The 18,121-nt window shown below is 36.7% G+C and overlaps 1 protein-coding gene across 9 annotated transcripts in view; it reads left to right on the top strand.

Moving 5' to 3' along the window:
• Positions 1-14,492, top strand: part of LOC121856380 (RNA binding protein fox-1 homolog 1-like) — a 131,686-nt gene extending 117,194 nt beyond the window's left edge. For 6 of the 9 annotated variants that reach the window (XM_042351917.1, XM_042351916.1, XM_042351920.1 and 3 more), the window contains 2 exons: positions 7,425-7,506; positions 8,191-14,492. In XM_042351917.1, the coding sequence (XP_042207851.1) occupies positions 7,425-7,506; positions 8,191-8,232 (124 nt within the window). In that variant the 3' untranslated portion in view covers positions 8,233-14,492. The remainder of the gene's footprint in view (positions 1-7,424; positions 7,507-8,190) is intronic. The other 3 variants (XM_042351924.1, XM_042351923.1, XM_042351919.1) reach the window with 1 other exon arrangement.
• The last annotated feature ends 3,629 nt before the right edge of the window (positions 14,493-18,121 follow it).

Below are 18,121 nucleotides of genomic sequence, written 5' to 3'. Positions count from 1 at the left end.
ACAGTACAGTTTCGTATAGTACAATACAGTTCAGTTAAGTACAGTACTGTTCAGTTCAGTTTAGTATAGTACAGTTCAGTACAGTACAGTACAGTTCAGTATAGTACAGTACAGTTCAAATCAGTACATTTCAGTATAGTACAGTTCAGTTCAGATCAGTTCAGTTCAGTACAGTCCAGTTCGGTACAGTATAGTACAGTTCACTATAGTACAATACAGTTCAGTACAGTTCAGTTCAGTTCAGTACAGTTCAGTATAGTACAATACAGTTCAGTTCAGGACAGTTCAGTACAGTTCAGGACAGTTCAGTACAGTGCAGTTCAGTTCAGTGTAGTACAATACAGTTCAGTACAGTTCAGTACAGTACAGTTCAGTACAGTACGGTACAGTTCAGTATAGTACAATACAGTTCAGTTCAGTACAGTACAGTACAGTTCAGTTCAGTTCTGTATAGTACAATACAGTACATTTCAGTACAGTACAGCCCAGTACAGTTTTGTTCAGTATAGTACAATACAATACAGTACAGTTCAGTTTAGTACAATACAGTACAGTTCAGTACAGTACAGTTAGTATAGTACAATACAGTACAATACAGTATAGTACAGTACAGTACAGTACAATACAGTACAGTACAATACAATACAGTACAGTACAGTACAGTACAATACAGTACAGTACAGTACAGTACAATACAATACAGTACAGTACAGTACAATACAGTACAAGACAGTTCAGTACAGGACAGTACAATACAGTACAGTAGAGTTCAGTTCAGTTCAGTACAGTACAGTACAGCTCAGTTCAGTTCAGTTCAGTACAGTACAGTTCAGCTCAGTTCAGTTCAGTTCAGTTCAGTTCAGTTCAGTACAGTACAGCTCAGTTCAGTTCAGTTCAGTTCAGTTCAGTTCAGTACAGGTATTTCCCTATTTATGATGATCCCTTTTGCTATAATCCTTATTAACATCAATCAGAGTTTAACAGACTCTCGGTGTCTCCATTAGGTAAAGCTCACATTATCTTCAGGCTAAACTCTTTGATGTGGAATATAAACACTAATGAAGAACATATGTCCCTTCACTTGTTAAATCCAAGATGTGTGCTGAAACTGCTTTTTCATTTTCCGCATAGTTCACCTACTCGCGCACTGCGTCACAGCCGCCAATGCGAATTACAATTCCGCACTCTGTTTCATCATGATCGCATCTGCTCTCGCTCATGTAATAAACATATCATTATTAATCATTGTGTAACCTTGTGATCGCTGTGATACTTTGCTGTTATTGGTGAAAGTAAAACAATATCGTTCATATTTTGTTTTGTTTTGGTGACTGTGAAGTGATCAGTCTACAGTTATTCTGTAACTTTGAAAATGTTTTGTAAGAGTCTTGCTGAGTTTCCCACCTCTGGGAAAGGCAAGGCTTCAGGGTAGACTGTATCTCTGGAGATGAAATTAGACATTGTTAAGTGACAGGCTGATCATTATTGATGTGGTGAGTGTGGTTTAATTATTTGTATTTATTGTATTTAATTAAGTGTATGATTATTTTTTCTGTGATACACGGGTGTGTCGGACAGGCCAGGAATGTGTTCCATTGAAACCCATGTTAAAATGATCCTGATTTACGTTAATTCGGTTTACGTTACGATTTTCAGGAACGCAACCATACCGTATATAGGATACTGTACCCGAATATGCATACAGTGAACCCTCACTTTACGCAGTTAATTCAACCCACGGCGGCCCGCGTAAAGTGAGAAACGTGTAAAGTGAAGAACATAACATATGGGATTAATTGAAATAAAGACCGGGCCGACCCCCAAACTCCACTTTTTCAGACACAATACCTACGTTGTAGTAAAAAAACTTCTTAATTTTATGATGGCATGCACACACAATTAATAATTAAGAGAAATATCAATAATATTAGGTTTTTTAACACTTACATTAATAGAAAAGATGGCTGGGCACACGGGGATGGGGGGTTGGTTCCGAGGCAGAGGGCAGATTATTGGCCCTCACCTGTATCACTTGTATCAATTGTATCACTATCCACCACAGAGGCTTGCAGGGCTTCTTTGTCAAACCCCTCAAAGTCCATATAAGTCCATATCCTCACTATCATTATCACTATCACTGACTTGGGCCGGCTGTGGTGGGTGGCGGGTGAAGAACTCGGTAATGTTTTGATGACTGGGCGACCTTGTGCGCACTCTGCTCGCGCTGCTCTCCGCGTAAAAGGGTACACACACCGCGGAAAGTGAGCATTCCGGTTTCGGCAGGGTACCGCGTAAACGTGGAAACGCGTAAAGTGGGACCACGTAAAGCGAGGGTTGACTGTACATGAATAATGCACACACACACACACACACACTATACAATGTGTATTTTGAGAATAATGAAGAATTTCTTTAATTTTAATTGGTATAAATTCTGTTTTTTACAACTATTTGTCAATTTAAGTTTCAAGGAATTTATTAAATTGAAATTCTTAATGTAGAGTTTTCTCTTATTGAGTTTAATAAATTCTTTATTCTTTTGTATTTATTTAAGGGATTTTAAATTGATATTAAACTCAAACTTTTTTTTTTAAGATTTTTATTCACGCAAACAGTTTCTTGAAATAATATGATGTTGATAGATTTTTAATGAGAATTTATTCCCATTAAAATAAGTGTTTATTTATATTTGGAATTTAGTGGAATTTTTTATGTAAATTTTATTTACATTAAAATAAGAGAATTTTTCTCAGGTTTTAAAAAATTTGGACGACGACAAATTCTCGAAAAAAATTAAATGATGGCTTTTTTGGTAAGAATTTAATTGCATGTATTTTGAAGTATTTACAGAATCTATTGATAGAGGTTTTTTACAGCATTTACAGTAACCAAGTCCTGGAAATTGTAAATAAGAACCGTAAATTGTAAATGGCACTCGGAAGCTGGTTTTAAAAATACTTAAGGCCTCTTGAGACATGAAATTAATGGCCTGTTTTTTAGTTTCTGTGTGTATTTTATTTTGCACTTCTTACTTTTTTTTACGCTTGTTTAGTCTTTCCCTTGTGTGATTTACCTTATGCTGCGTTTGGTTCCATTTGGGTCTTTCGCACGCTTGACGAATTGTGTGTTTGGTTGCGTTTGGTTCTGTTTTGGGTTTATTGCATGCTTGTTGAGTGTGTTTGTCTGTGCTTGATTCTGTGTGACTGCATTTAGTGATTGAATAGTGTGTTTGGATCTGTTTGGCTCCTGTTAGGGTATTTTTCACTTTAAATGAGTGTCTCGCAGCTTGAGTGGTGTGATTCATTGTGTTTTATTCCGTTTGGTTCCATTTAGGGTCTTTTGCACATTAAATGAAAGGTGTATTTAATTTGGTTTGACTATGTTTGGTTTCTCACACCTTTGACAACTGATTTATTTGAGTGAGTCTGGGTGCATTGGTGTCTCCCACGCTAAATGGATTTTGTATTTGAGTGCACTTGGCTGCATTTTGGTTTCACGCCCTGTGCAAGTTGTTTATTCGAATTTGTTTTGCTGTATTTTAGTTCTGTTTGACCACAATGTTTCACAGTTTAAGTGAATGTTCCAATTTGAGTGCATTTAATCAAAAAATTTGGTTGCTTAGTTGAGGGTGGATGAAACTCAATGTGAATGATTTGCTATGTGATCTTATTTAGCATTTTAAACCAATTGTTTATTCTGATTAAATTATTCTGTAGGTTTTGCCGGGTGTCCTAAGGGAATGATCTATTGTGGGATCTCATTGAGTGATTTATTTTGATTAATTATTCCGTGACATTCGTAGTATGGGGTCTAATCAAATATTTTAATCCCTTCAGTAGTGGATGCTACTTTTATTATTTAATTTGACCGATGCGAGATAATTTTATTAAACAGAGAGAAACCCAAAGGGTTAAACGATTTATTTTTTGGTGGTTAAAGTTATCTACGTTGTTCCTACCCAATAAGCCAGCATTCCACTATGTGGTCAATTGCACAAGGGAAAATCAATAAAGTTGTTTATGTTTCTGTTAAGATGTCATATCATTAACTCTAGTGTGTGTGTGTGTGTGTGTTTTTTTTTATTTACACAAGCACCTACACACACACACACACACACACACACACACACACACACACACATACACATACACACACACACACACAAAATAAATACAATGTTTTACTGAACAATATTACATCTTGAAACATGACAAGACAACTCAGATGTTTAGTTTGTTTTTGTTTTCATTTGTTTACATTTGTGTTTTACTGAGTGGCCTAAAACCAGTAGATACATTAGAGAGAGTCTCTCTTTTCTCACGATTTTCTCACTTTCTCTAAAAAAACAAACACCACACATGGTGTTTTATTGCCTGGGACGCTTTGATACGACAACAAGCACCGTTTGATTTGTAATTTTGGGTAAAAAGCGCTTGTTTTTTTCTCTAAATGATTGTGTTTGTATGTGTGTGTGTATGTGCGTGCATGACGTTTTATGACACTGACAATTTGCACTATAGTATATGACCATGAATTTGTGACTGACGATTTAGAATAGTTTATTACAATAAAAATTTATGATTCTACAGTCCATGGCACTTGTTGACAATATAAGATTTTTATTATAATCTAGGACATTTTGACAGTTCTGACACTCCTTGACAGTTTAAGACAGAGCTACATATCTTGGTAGTATGATAATATAACAAGATATGACACTAATTTATGACACTGACAGTCTCTGAAAGTATGACACTTCTGTGGCTGACAGTTCTTCACAGCAAGGCAAATTTTGACACTACTGTAATTGGCAGTATGACACTCCTTAATAGTATGACTGTTCCATGACACTTCGCAACAGGATGACATTCTCTTACAGTTATTGACACTTTTGACAGTTCTATGACAGTTATTGACTGGATGACACTGGACATTAGGACAGCCTATGACACTCCTTGACCTTGTTGCCAGTATGACAGTCTATGACACCTCTTGACAGTCTATGACAGTCAATGCCATGCCAGAATTTAACCCAACTGCACTTATAAGTAAATTCTGATCTGATGTACACAATCCTTCGCATTATTTTGTATTTTAATGACTTAATGCTGTAAATTCTCGATTAACTGGTTCAATATTTCAATTATCCTTATAAATTATTTATTATCCAGATAATTACTGCTATTATCCTGAAATAATTGTTTATCTGGACAATTAATTTGATTATCCAGACAATTAATGATTATCAGACAATTTCTCATTTAATGTGGACAACATTTTGGTGAAGTGATTGTTAAACAATTTTAAATGCCTGGTATTATTAGCAAAGCCTATAATATGTCCAGAAATAAATATGAAATAAATATAAGTAATTCTCATTATGGAATTAACTAAATATCCAGAATTATTAAAAAAATATATGACATATTTTCTGAGATGGAATTAAATGTACTGTATAATAAATAGTATTATTAAAAGCCAAATAACCGGGAATTTACTGCATACTGTATATGATTAACTAATTTGTGTTCACGAGTGTTTAAGCAGAATTTAGGATGTACTCAACTTGATATTTAATAATTCTCGGTATTTTTAATAGAAATTTTTGGAATTTGGTGAAGTAGTATTTGATCGTTGCATGCTGCATGATTAATACCAGCCCTCTGGTGGGTGTTTTGCCAAGACCTCGAGGTATATTGGGGTATATTCAGGCATTAGTGATGATTTAATGTGATTGACAAATTCTATTTTGACAATATTTTGTGTGTAGTGTATTGGTAAATTTTCATTTTTTTTACTAGATTTTAGATTTATTGGTAAATCTGGGAATGTTTTGTCAGGATTTTAAGTTTATGGATATTTTTTGGGCATTTTTGATAGGATTTTCAGTTTATTGGTAAAACGTGGGCTTTTGTGGACAAGATTTTGAGTTTATTGAGAAAATCTAGGCTTTTCATGACACTTTTTTTAGGATCTTGTGTAATGTGGTAATTTTGGGCATTTTTAAGTGAATTTTATTAATTATTTATATTATTATCTTTATATCCATAAACATCCAGAATTTGTCAAGTAATAAAAATCCTTAACAACACCCACAAACTAACCAAAAGTGTCCACAAAATTCTCCAAAATGTCCACAAAATGCCTCTAATGCCCCTCAAAATGGCCCAAAATACAGTAGAATCCCAGTTATCTGGTATCCAGGCAACCGGTAGATTCAACTAACCAGCACCAAAATGAAATAATAATAAAAATTCCTTCAAAATCATTTAGTATCAAGTTTGAATACTGCATGCAATGAGGGAAGAGTTGCTATATTTATTGCTATGATAAACAACAAAATTGACACAAAGCTTATAAAATACAATAGCACATATTTCATGTACAAAAAATAGCTCCTGCCACATTCAAATGATCCTCTGGGAGACGCAAGCTACTTCAGTCAAGCAGTTAATCAGCTGACTCACAGACTTGTGGCTGTCGCTCTGCACTGTGTGTATGCCATTACGTCACGTCAGGAGGAAGTGCTACCATACAATTATAGCCCACCACCTCCACACACATACACACCCATGTTCTTCATTTTTCTTATTTTACATTTATATAATATTTTCTTTATTTCTACGCCACGTTGCAATGAATATTTTTTTCACAACTTTTATAGACGAGACTGTTGAGTCAGCCATATAGCCAATGCCTTGGCTATGTGGCCTCCACACATGTTCACTTCTCACACATACACAACCATGCTCTTATTTTTTTTTTTTTTTAGTTTTATATTATAATTAATTTATTTATAAGCCACATCATTTATATAAGGTAGAATAAGTGTTAAAGAAGCCTATTTTGTGAGACATGAATATCTGAGGTCAGCCTGTAGCACTGTAGGATTTATTAGGGGACCTTAAGAGTGAGTTTCAACTAACTGGAAAAACTCTTTATTTGGCACCTCTCAATTCCTGAAGGTGCAGGATAACTGGGATTCTACTGTACCCATATAATGCCCACAATTCATCAATACATGATAATCCAGCACAAAATACCCTCATAGATACCCCAAAGTTCCCACAAAATGCCCTGAATTAATCAATACATAATAATCCAGTCCAGTGTAAAATACCTACCAAGATGCCCCAAGTTAGTCAAATAATACAGAACCCACCAAAAAAGTCCACTTAATGATCAGAATTTGTCAATACATAATAATCCGGTCCCAAATGCTCAGAAAATATTCTCTAAATACCCAGAATCTGTCGGTATATAATAACCCAACCCAAAATAGCCTCATAGATATCCAGAGGTCATGGCAAAAAAAAATACCCCAAAAATCCAAAGACTTTTAAGTGGCTTAGAATTGACCTTGATACTCCAGGACTTGGTTGACTAATCCGCTGTTTTTCTCTGCTCTTTTTCTTTCTTGATAGATCGATCTATTACAGTGAGCGGGCATATCCGGACCCCTACATCGCTGCTGCTTCGGGCATTGGACCAGTCGCTGGGTATGGGGTGAGTAGCGGTGTATTATTTTGTTGTTTATTTGGTGGTATATTCTGTCTGGAAATGTTTAGCTTTCATTGGGTGTTAAACCATTTGTTGGGTATGAGGTAAGTACACTTGTTTTTTTCTTCGAGGTGTTTTAGTGTGTTTGAATTACACTAGTTTGCATCTTTTTTTTTCAATTGTATGCTGTTTGAGGTTTATTTTAATGTTTTGATGCCCAATGTTGGTAGCTTATGGGTATCATGTGAGTAGAGGTGTTTTATTCTGTTTGTTTATACGTACTTGCATATGCTTTGAATTGGGTTTATTATAGTTGTTTGGTTAATAGGCAATGTGTGTTTTGTCTGAGGTGACTGTAGCTTCAGGCACGAGCTAAGCACAGTACTGTTGTTTTTGTCTGTTAGGAATGGTATTTCTTTTTATAATTATGTTTGGTTAATGTTTAAAATCAATCAATCTATCTATCTGTTATGTTTTATTGTACACTATATAAATTGAATGAATTAGTTTATGTTTTAGTGTGCTTTCCTGTTTTATTTCTTTGCACATTTACATTTTATCATAAAAATCACAAGCATTTTATTTTAGACAATGGTTTCAATTATACCATTGTGTTTACTATATTTTTCCGGTTTATTTTATTTTAACTTAACCTAACATAGCATAAACTAAACTTGTTCTCTCTTACAGGCTGTTTACAGAGGCTCCTACAATCGCTTTGCACCATATTGAAGAAACCCGCATTCATGTGTGTGTGTGTGTCTTCATAAAACATGACAATTGCTGTTCAGATTTGCTCACTAGAAGGTAATTCATCACGACTGCGTTTGGAAGCGTTGGAGGCAGTGGAAGCAGCGAAGGCAGTAGTCACTTCTTCCAATGCTTCCAGATCGAACTTCACCTCCCAAGGAAACAAGGTGCGGCTTCCGAACCCTCGACTGTGATGTCTCTGCAGTATGGTAGATTAACTATAATTTATGGAGTCTCTTAGAGTATGACATAGAGAGATCCTAAACTGTGGGGTCTCTGTAGTATGGAATAGATTGACCCTAAAGTTTGGAGAGTTTGGAGGATGCATAAATAGGGAAGCCTTAGGAGGATGGCATTACAGTAATAAATTTGCCCTAAACTTTGGGGAGTTTGGAGAAATGCATAACTAGATTAACCCTCAGCTGTGATCCATCTTAGAGTATAACATGACAAGAAAAAGACCCTAAAGTGAGAAGTTTGTGGAGGATGACATGAACAAAATAACTGCTGATTGAAGCCGTCACATCAAGTCACAACATTTAGTTGGGGGAGTTAGTCTGTGTTTCTGGTGAATCTCTCTGTATATGGTTGTTAATGGTTAATCTATATGTTATTGCAAATTTATCTGTTACGGTGTAATTTACATTATGTTAAGGTGGACTTTGTAACAGTTCTTAACAATGAAACATAAATCCAGATAAATATCATATTTGTTATAAATAATAACAGAATGGCAGCTATTTGAAGGTAATTTTCATTTCTTAAGAGTTTTAAACAGTTTGTGATATAATGTAATGAATTGAAGGCAGCTCAGAATTTTTTTATGCTCTGTAATTTTAGATTTTACAGGCTGGATGCAGCTCAAAGAGTGTTATGTCATGTGCTTCATGAGATTATAGGCTAAGGCAGTCAGAATGTGTTACATCAAGAATTATTAAAGATGTTACATTGAATAAGTTACCTCAACTGTTACTTATGATGATATGTAAATGAAGTATATAAGAGGTTTTAGGCTTCATAATGGCAGTGTAACACTTAGTAATGCAATGAAACTGAATACAACTTGTAATACTGTATTTTATGTAATGGGGCAGTATAACATTATGCACTAATGTAACTGAATGTAGCTGGTAACAGATTGTAGATAATGTCAGGTAAGTGTAACACCTTGTAACAATTTTAGTGATGTGAAGGTCTTATAACACCTTATAATATAATGTGAGTGTTGTATCGGATGTCAGGAGATATGAAGGAACATCTCATATTGTAACAATGTGAGTCATGGCAGATTTAGGTGACATCAGGCAGGTATAACATTGTAATATCTCATAATTTTAAGTTGATGTGACAATGACATAACACTGTGTAACATAACAGATCCTCGGGGATGTAGAGATATATGTAACACCAGATAACATAAGAGATTTTACTGTGACGTGACGGCAGTGTAACAGTCAACACAGCCCGTGACATATTGCGTGATATTAAGGGCAGTTTATCACCCTAAAATGTAATACAGTGATATCTTTGTTACCCGGAGCAATTGGTGCTGAGCACTTCCGGGAATGAGAGATTTCTGGGTAGTGAGACGACTCTCTCAAAGCCGGAAAAAATCCCTCATCCCAGAATTTTCTGGGTAATGGAAAAATGTTCTCGGAAGTTCTAGAAATTGCCCATTACATCATCTCTCGAACCCAGAAAGACATCCCCCAACCCCAGAATTTTCCGGATACCGGAAAACTTTTCCCGGAATTTTCGGAAAATGGCCTAATTTTCATCTCTCAAACCCGGAAAAAACTCCCCCATCCCCGGAATTTTCTTGGTCATCAGGAAAATTTTATCTGAATTTTCCGGAAAATGTGCCCCTCAGAAAATCGTTCCCGAAGCTGGAATTTTCCAGAACTTCCAGCTTTGAGAATGATTTTCCGAGAAAATTTCAATTCTGGCTATCGGAGCGTTCTGGATTTGAGGGATTCCGGCGAATGGAGATATTACTGTATAACAGATTTTAGGGTGACATGAGGGCAGCATGACACAGAAAGCAGCAGCTTGCAACAGGTATTAGATGACGCTGGGGGCAGTGTGACACTCATCGCAGCTTGTGGGTTACTAGGTGAGCTAAGGGCAGTGTGACACTGAATGCATCTCATAACAGGTACTAGGTGACACTGAGGGCAGCGTGACATTGATCGCAGCTTGTAACAGGTACTAGGTAACACTAAGGGCAGCATAACATTGCTCATAACAGGCATTAAGTGATATTGAGGGCTGCATAACACTTCATATTGTAACAAACGACAGCTGATATCTTGAACTTGAGGGGGTGACAGTCAGGCTCTGTTATGAGGCGTTACGGCAGGACAATTGGCAACACAAGGCCAGAAAATAACACCATAATGCATTAGTAACAAGCCCATAACAACTGTGTAATTTACATAAATCCTGTTACTGTAAATTGTCTCTTTTTATGGTGTTTTATTCTATGTTTTCTTTATTTATTTTTATTTTTTGTCCTCGTAAATGACACATTTTTTACGATGGTGAATTGTAATATGACGTAAAATGATTTTTGTCATAAATGATTTTTTTTTTACAATTTTGTATTAGTTACAAGAAAACGCATACAAACAATGAGTTTCTCCATGTTTGTAATCGATACAGCGTTTGTTTTTCATCTTAGATGGCAGAAAAGCATTTTGTAAATGTAAAGAAAATGTAGTGTGTTTTAATGTCTTCAACGAATGTATGATTAACTCTTACCATTTCTTGTACAGTGTAATTGTAAATCACTTGTCTGTTTACATTTTATTGCGTATTATTCTGACGTAAATGTGTATTGTTTAAGTAAGTGTAAATCTCTCCGTAAATGATGATATTAATAGAATCTCATTTTAAGGTAAATGTTGTATTGTTTGTAAAAAGAAACAAGCGCACATAAAAGTAGAAATGTGTTTTTTCATGTTTGTAAGTCAAACGTGTAGTTCTACGTCTCACGTTTGTTTAGTAGAATTATGTTTTCTGTATGTTTGTAAATGAAGTGAGTAGGTATTCAACCTTTGTGTTTGTTAATGGAAGTTTTAATTTTTGTGTTTTCCTTGTGTTTTAAAACACTCAAGTGCAGCTGTTAAGAATTTACTTGTCTTTACTTTTTACAACAACAAAATGCAGCACTACTCAAATCACGTGTTTGTTCAATGTCATTTTAGTAAAAACAAACATAGGTGTTTTAATGTGTTTTTTATGTATGTTTCACTCAAATGCGAGAAGAACCCAAGCCGTTCAGGTCACAACATTTGGTCACAAGTTTTACACCCTTTTGGACATGAGGGCCACAGGATAGAGCCTGAGAACCCTTAAAAGTGTTAATTATTATCATTATCGTTAATCTTATTGCAATTCATCTTTTCTTTTTCTTATAAAAAAATATAATACACACTCCATTACTAATTTTTTTTATATAAAAAACAATGGAAAACGGCATGTGGGTTCTCTAATATACCTCTATAATTACATTTTTTAGGTCAGTATAATTAGTAATTACCATTTAGTTATCTTTGTTAATTATAAGCTTTTAAAATCAAAGTCAATTTATGATGCGCACAATCATTTCCTCATTAGTGGAGGCGGTTGGGTATGCCCTATTAGGCCTAGGCAGTGTGGGTACAGCACACTGTAGGACATTGAAATTTCAGTATAATTGTGTCCTTTTAGGCTAATTTAGGGGCAGTGTGTATACAGCAGACTGCAGTACCTTGAAAAGTCAGAATAATTGTGCCCCTGAAGGTCATTTTATGGGCAGTGTGGATAAAGTTCACTGGGATGTTGAAATTTGGTTACAGGAGGCCCATGCACCATACCTGACCAACTTCACTAACCCAAACTGTAATGTTAGGTACCCATTCACAGGTGGGTCAGCTGGGGGTGCCCCGGAATAAAACCAGAGGCCTAATAAGTACTCATTTACAGCTGGGTCAACTTTGGGTGTCCCAGGATGGAACCAGTGACCAATTAGGCATTCATTGATAGCTGGATGAACTGGGGTCACCCATCTCATAAATGGGTAAATTTTGGGTACCCTGGGATTGAACCAGCGACCCTCAGGACTAGAGGCAAGTGCTGTATCAACTTAGCCACTGAAAATGTCCGACAGTATATAAAAAATGCTCATATGACATTAGTTATAAAGATGATATTAATAGTGTTAATTAAGTTGTAAGTTGTAGTGTTGTTGTGGCACTGAAGACATGTGTTATGGTGTTGTGTGTGTGTGTGTGTGAGAGAGAGAGAGAGACTGATTTTGTGTGCTGAAGAGAATGTGAGAGAGTGACAGTTATAGTATTGCTATGATATTAAAAATGTGTGTGTGCACGTGCGTGCTTGCGTGCGTGCGTGCAATTAAGAGAGAACGAGATTATTTTGAGAGGTAGATAAATAGATTGAGAGAGAGAGAGAGAGCAATATTGCAAATCTCATAGAAGCTCAGGAACAAATAATTGACCTGACCTGACCTAGAATATACTCATGAAATCTTACTATAAAATGGCGCACACCATAACACATGCCTCTTCCTATGCCCAATTTTACCCCATGTCCCAATATACCCCATTTCACGACTTATTAAAAATCCCTATTTAATGGCAGTGTCCTGGTAGCTATCGTGTGTGTGTGTGTGTGTGTGTGTTTGTTTGTGTTTTGGGGTCAAATTTACTTGCTAAAGACAATTTACAACATGGTGCTTGGTTGAAATTGGCTTGTAATTGTGGTTGGTTATCCAATTTTGCACAAATTTGCAGGATATTGTGCTTGGTTATCAATTCTGCACAAATAATACATTGAATTTGCACAACTTGTTTCAATATTGGGAAAAATCGCACAATATGGTTCAAGATTGAGAAAAAATGCACAAATGAGTCAAAAATTACTCGGATTTGCTCTAGTTTGTTGAAGTTAGCAAGAATTTTAACAAATTGAAAAAAATCTGATGATAGATCAATATTAGCAGAAATTTTATCACAGTTGGTAAAAATTGGATCAAAATATAGGGAAATAACAAATTGGCAAAGATTAAGCAAAAATTGTCCATAAAATTGTAAGATTTGCAAAAGAATTATTTTTAGTTATTTAAATTGGTAGAAAATTAATATGGTAGTATTGCAAAAATTGGTAGAAATCACAAAAATTGAATGAAATGTGCTCAAAATACATAAAATTGCACAAAATTGGTATAAACTTACACAAGTTTGGTAGAAATTGGGAGAAAATCGCACAAAATCATTCAAAACTGGGTTGAAATTGGGAAAGCAAATTATATAAACCCGTCAAGTGCAATAATACATCTGTGTAATTTTTCAAGACGTGTTCAAACAGTAGATGTCCATAGAATTGATATTGACACCTCGGAAGTCTGTAAAATCTATTGTTAACATCCGAGATTCTGTAAACCAATGATTGACACCTCAGAGGTTTGTAAACCAATGATTGGCACCTCAGATGTCAGTATTATCACTATGACACCTCCTCAAATGTCCGTATTATCGCTAATTGACACCTCGAATGTCCGTAGAAATAGAGGCAACTCACCACAGGAAACGGGAACTCGTCACAACCAAAGAATTTCAGTATTTGTGTTTTTTTTAACTGGCAATTTTTTTTACAGGTTTTGTAAATTGGGAAATATTTTAATTTTTGTAATTTCATGATTTATGACATTTTGGTTAATTTTGGCCACATGGCAATTGGGTTGAGTAGGGGCACTTCACCCTTTATCTATCTATCTATCCATCTTCTCTAATGGGTATTAAAACTTGTATTTATTTTTGGGCCACATCACAACTGGGTCAACCAGAGGCACCTGGGACCCTCAATTTTCTTTTTAACCCCCAATTCTTAAGACAATATATAGAAAGTCTTCCTTGATAGATAAAATGGGTCCCATGATATGCCTATAGGCCCATTTGGGACAGTTAGCTGGGCACTGCACTGGACATTTTCATTTCCTCATCTGTAAATTTAGGTACCAAAAATTTACAGTAAAAAAAAATTGTAAATTTAACGTCCAAGAGAAGAAAATTACACCGTAACTTGTCAAATTTTCCTGTGTAATTTTTTGTGTAAATTTTAATTTTTGAAGACCATTAAAATAGTTTTAGGGAATTTTAATTTTAATTTTTAATATAAACTCATTAAAAAAATTGTACAAATTACTATGATGTTTTAATCTCTATAATAAATATTAATGATAATGTGTGTTTTTGTAACATTTGGAAAGTTTATGAGGTTTTATATAATATATTTATTTGTATATGTACAGTAATATACCCTTGCTGTTTGAGGCAGTGGCGTAGCTAGAGTGTGTGCCGCCAGGCGCCCTTGAGATTCTATATTTGGAACCGAGTTCCCAAGGTTATACTTTTGAATAAACTGCAAAAGTTCAAGGGGGCCTTCTTTCCACGTCTGTATTCTGTCTTTAATAGTTATAGCAGCAACAAAATGCTGAAGTCTTTTTCTCTCAACGAGGAACTCCTCTTTATCAATGTCGTCGTGATCGTGATCTATTTGACACTCATATTTATCATCCAAAAGATTCAATGGGGTAAGGAAGGCATATTTCTCAGCAAGTTCATGAAGCTGTTGAAATCTCAAAGTTATTCCTTGGATCACTCTGTCCAGCGAAGAAAACATTTCTCTCCTCAATTCAATGTCGTATGGCAATTCAGCATCTCGTGATCCTTCACTTTTGGGGGGCGGCACTTTTGGGTCTGCTCATCACCCATATCTGCAGCTACTGGAGACGTTAATCCTTCCCTTTGTATCGGCGGCAAGTTAATCCTTGTTGTGTCTGACCTAACACCTAACCCACACCCCATGAGCTCACTGGCGTACTTGTTTGAAGTTGTTTCCTTAATCCTCAACAGGTTACAGGTTGTGTGTGTGGCGGGGGGTGGGGGGGTAGGCGCATAGCAAGGGTGTAGCTCATGACGTGGCCGTGATGATGTGGGTCAGGTGTTAGGTCAGACACGACAAGGATTAACTTGCCGTCGATACAAAGGGATGGATTAACGTCTCCAGTAGCTGCAGATATGGGTGATGAGCAGACCCAAAGGTGCCGCCCCCCCAAAAGTGCCGCCTGGGGCGGGCCGCCCCCCCCAAAAGGGCCGCCCGGGGCGGGCCGCCCCCCCGCCCCCCCCTAGCTACGCTAGTGGTTTGAGGGGGTTAGGCTCAAAGGAATGGCAGGAAGTGGCAAAACTATGAATAGCAACTTATACTACCTTAGTGCACTACTGTATACCTATTCTGTGTATGAGAAACTTCAGATGCCAATACTACTACTGTACTCCTTCATATGTGGAAGTTTGGAGCTTGATGAAGAAAGCGACATTGATGACCCACCCAGCCCTGTCTCCTCCTCTGCTTCATCCAATTAAAATAGTTTCCATGCATCCTGTAAATAGAAAATTGTGGGGGACCCGTGTGCATTCAGCTGACTACATTAAAGTTAAGTGCACAGTCACACTGTTTCCATTCTTCATTATTGATTACTTTTACTGTACTGTACTGTATTTCATTTTAGATTTTATATGTATTATTTTTTGCATTTCCGACTTTCGACCATTATGACTTACGACCTGGATTTGGGTCCCTAACCCCGTCGTAAGTCGGGGAGGAGCTGTATATTAATAATTCTATTTTCTAACTCTTTCTGTCTATAGTTATCTATCTTATATTTCTTTGCTTATATTTTCTATTAATATTCTTTCTCTACTTTATTTCGTCTGTCATATACAGCTAGACCCCGACTTACGACGGGGTGAGGGACCCAAATCCAGGTCGTAAGTTGACATAGATAAAAAAAAAATAATTAAATTTTTCTTTTAAATAAAAAATCTACAATGAAATACACTACAGTAAAACTAATAAATAATGAGGAATGGATACAGTACAGTGAAAGTAATAAATAATGAGGAATGGATACAGTGTGACTGAGCACTTACCTTTAATGTAGTCAGCTGAATGCACATGGGGCCCCCATAATTTTCTAATTATACATGGAGACTACTGTACATTAACTGGAAACGTTTCGGTATAGAAAATGCTTGTCATTTAAAAAAAGAAAAATGGTCACAACTGTGGCGGTCGTAAGTCCCGACGGTCATAAGTCGGGGTCTAGTTGTATATTATTGTATTTTCTAGATTTTATACCTTTTCTTTCTCTCAATTTATTATTATGCCTTAGTTATATTCTATACCATGGATTAGTCTGGGAAAATCATGTCATTCTTACTATAACACTTATTATACTTACAACAGTAGCCTGCCATCACCCAGACTTTTATTGGAATATAACATCTTAGTGAACAGTTTGGTAGCGTGCTAGCGAGCTTCTAGGCACATGAGTTACAATAGTTATTTTCCGAGAACCAACGGGTAGAAGGAATAGAGCGGTGATACTCGTAGTTTACAAATTCAATATTTATTAACATAAGGAGTGAACAAGATGTTAATTAAGTACACTCAGACAAGACTGGACCACTTAGGTCTTACCTTACAAGTAGCAAAATAGACCTTCAAATTCCTGGTTACAACATTAACCAATCATTATATTATTTCATTGTCAATACAGAGAGTTGTGGGGTTAACGCAATGTAGGATCACACTAGGATGGAGGTGAGAAGGAAAACTCAGCTATGGCGTTCTCTCTCTCTCTCTCTCTCTCTCTCTCTCTCTCTCTCTCTCTCTCTCTCTCTCTATATATATATATATATATATATATATATATATATATATATATATATATATATATATATATATATATATATATATGTATATATATATATATATATATATACACAGTGCAGTACTGGGGAGTTGCAGTGTGGTGAGGAGCTTGATGAGAGGAGGTCTTGTCTGTTAGAGAGCGCTCCGCAGAATACCCTTCACGGCGAGGCTGTGAGCTTATGTACACGTCCGCCGGAAGTATACGTCGCTGGTGGCTGACCCCGCTCAGTGAGACACTAGACTTGTCAGAGAAACTTGCCGCGGGATCCGCTGATCAGCGACTAATGGCAGTGGCAGTTGTAGGGGGGAGTATTCACTACAATACTCCCCCTCCCCTACGAGCGCTGCAGGAAACTTGTTGATGGCAGGGTTGTCGACATACCTGAGATATGATGGAACAGCATCAGAGATGTGATGCTGCTCCTCGTACACAAGTTTATATATGGCTAATTGGCAATTCGGGCCTGTGCGCAAGACTTGCCAGATCACGCAGTAACAGAAATTCATTTAAACTTAAATTCAATTAAACTTAAATTTCTCACACAGAATCTAAATAAGTTTCACACTCTTTAAGTAAACCAGACACTATTTAAGTATTCCAGGCAGTATATAAGTACCACCAACATATAGGCTTTACTAAAGTACAGTATTGTTAGTGAATATAGTTACAATACTTTGTAGTGGATTTCTCCCCTACAAACGCTGTTTGTCGCTGAGTAGCCGACCCCACCAATTCCCCAGTGTATGCCTCGTGGTCTAGGTCAACCAGCGCCGCCATACACTACGGAGCGGGGGTCAACTACTAAGCCACGCCAACCCCCGCTATTTAAGACCTGACCTCGTGGTGATCTCTCTCTTTCAACCGACACCAACCAGCCAGCAACACACCTCCTCCTCCGCCGCTGCCTGGCGGCCCTCGCTCCTCCTCCGCCTGCCTGGCGGTCCTCGCTCTCGCCGGCGAGCATGGCGACCCACAAGCTGTCCTCCTGTGAGCATCCTCACCAAACAGCTCTCTCTACATCACGCTTGTAACCATGCTGCCTTCCCAGCACCAAGCTGCATTGTACATCCAATACAACATGTATACAGAGAGCAC

The sequence above is a fragment of the Homarus americanus genome, unplaced genomic scaffold (assembly GCF_018991925.1).
Source record: "Homarus americanus isolate GMGI-L3 unplaced genomic scaffold, GMGI_Hamer_2.0 scaffold48220, whole genome shotgun sequence".
Classification (NCBI taxonomy): domain Eukaryota; kingdom Metazoa; phylum Arthropoda; class Malacostraca; order Decapoda; family Nephropidae; genus Homarus; species Homarus americanus.
Note: the sequence above shows the minus strand (reverse complement) of the source record. Positions and strands in the feature narration are given on the sequence as shown.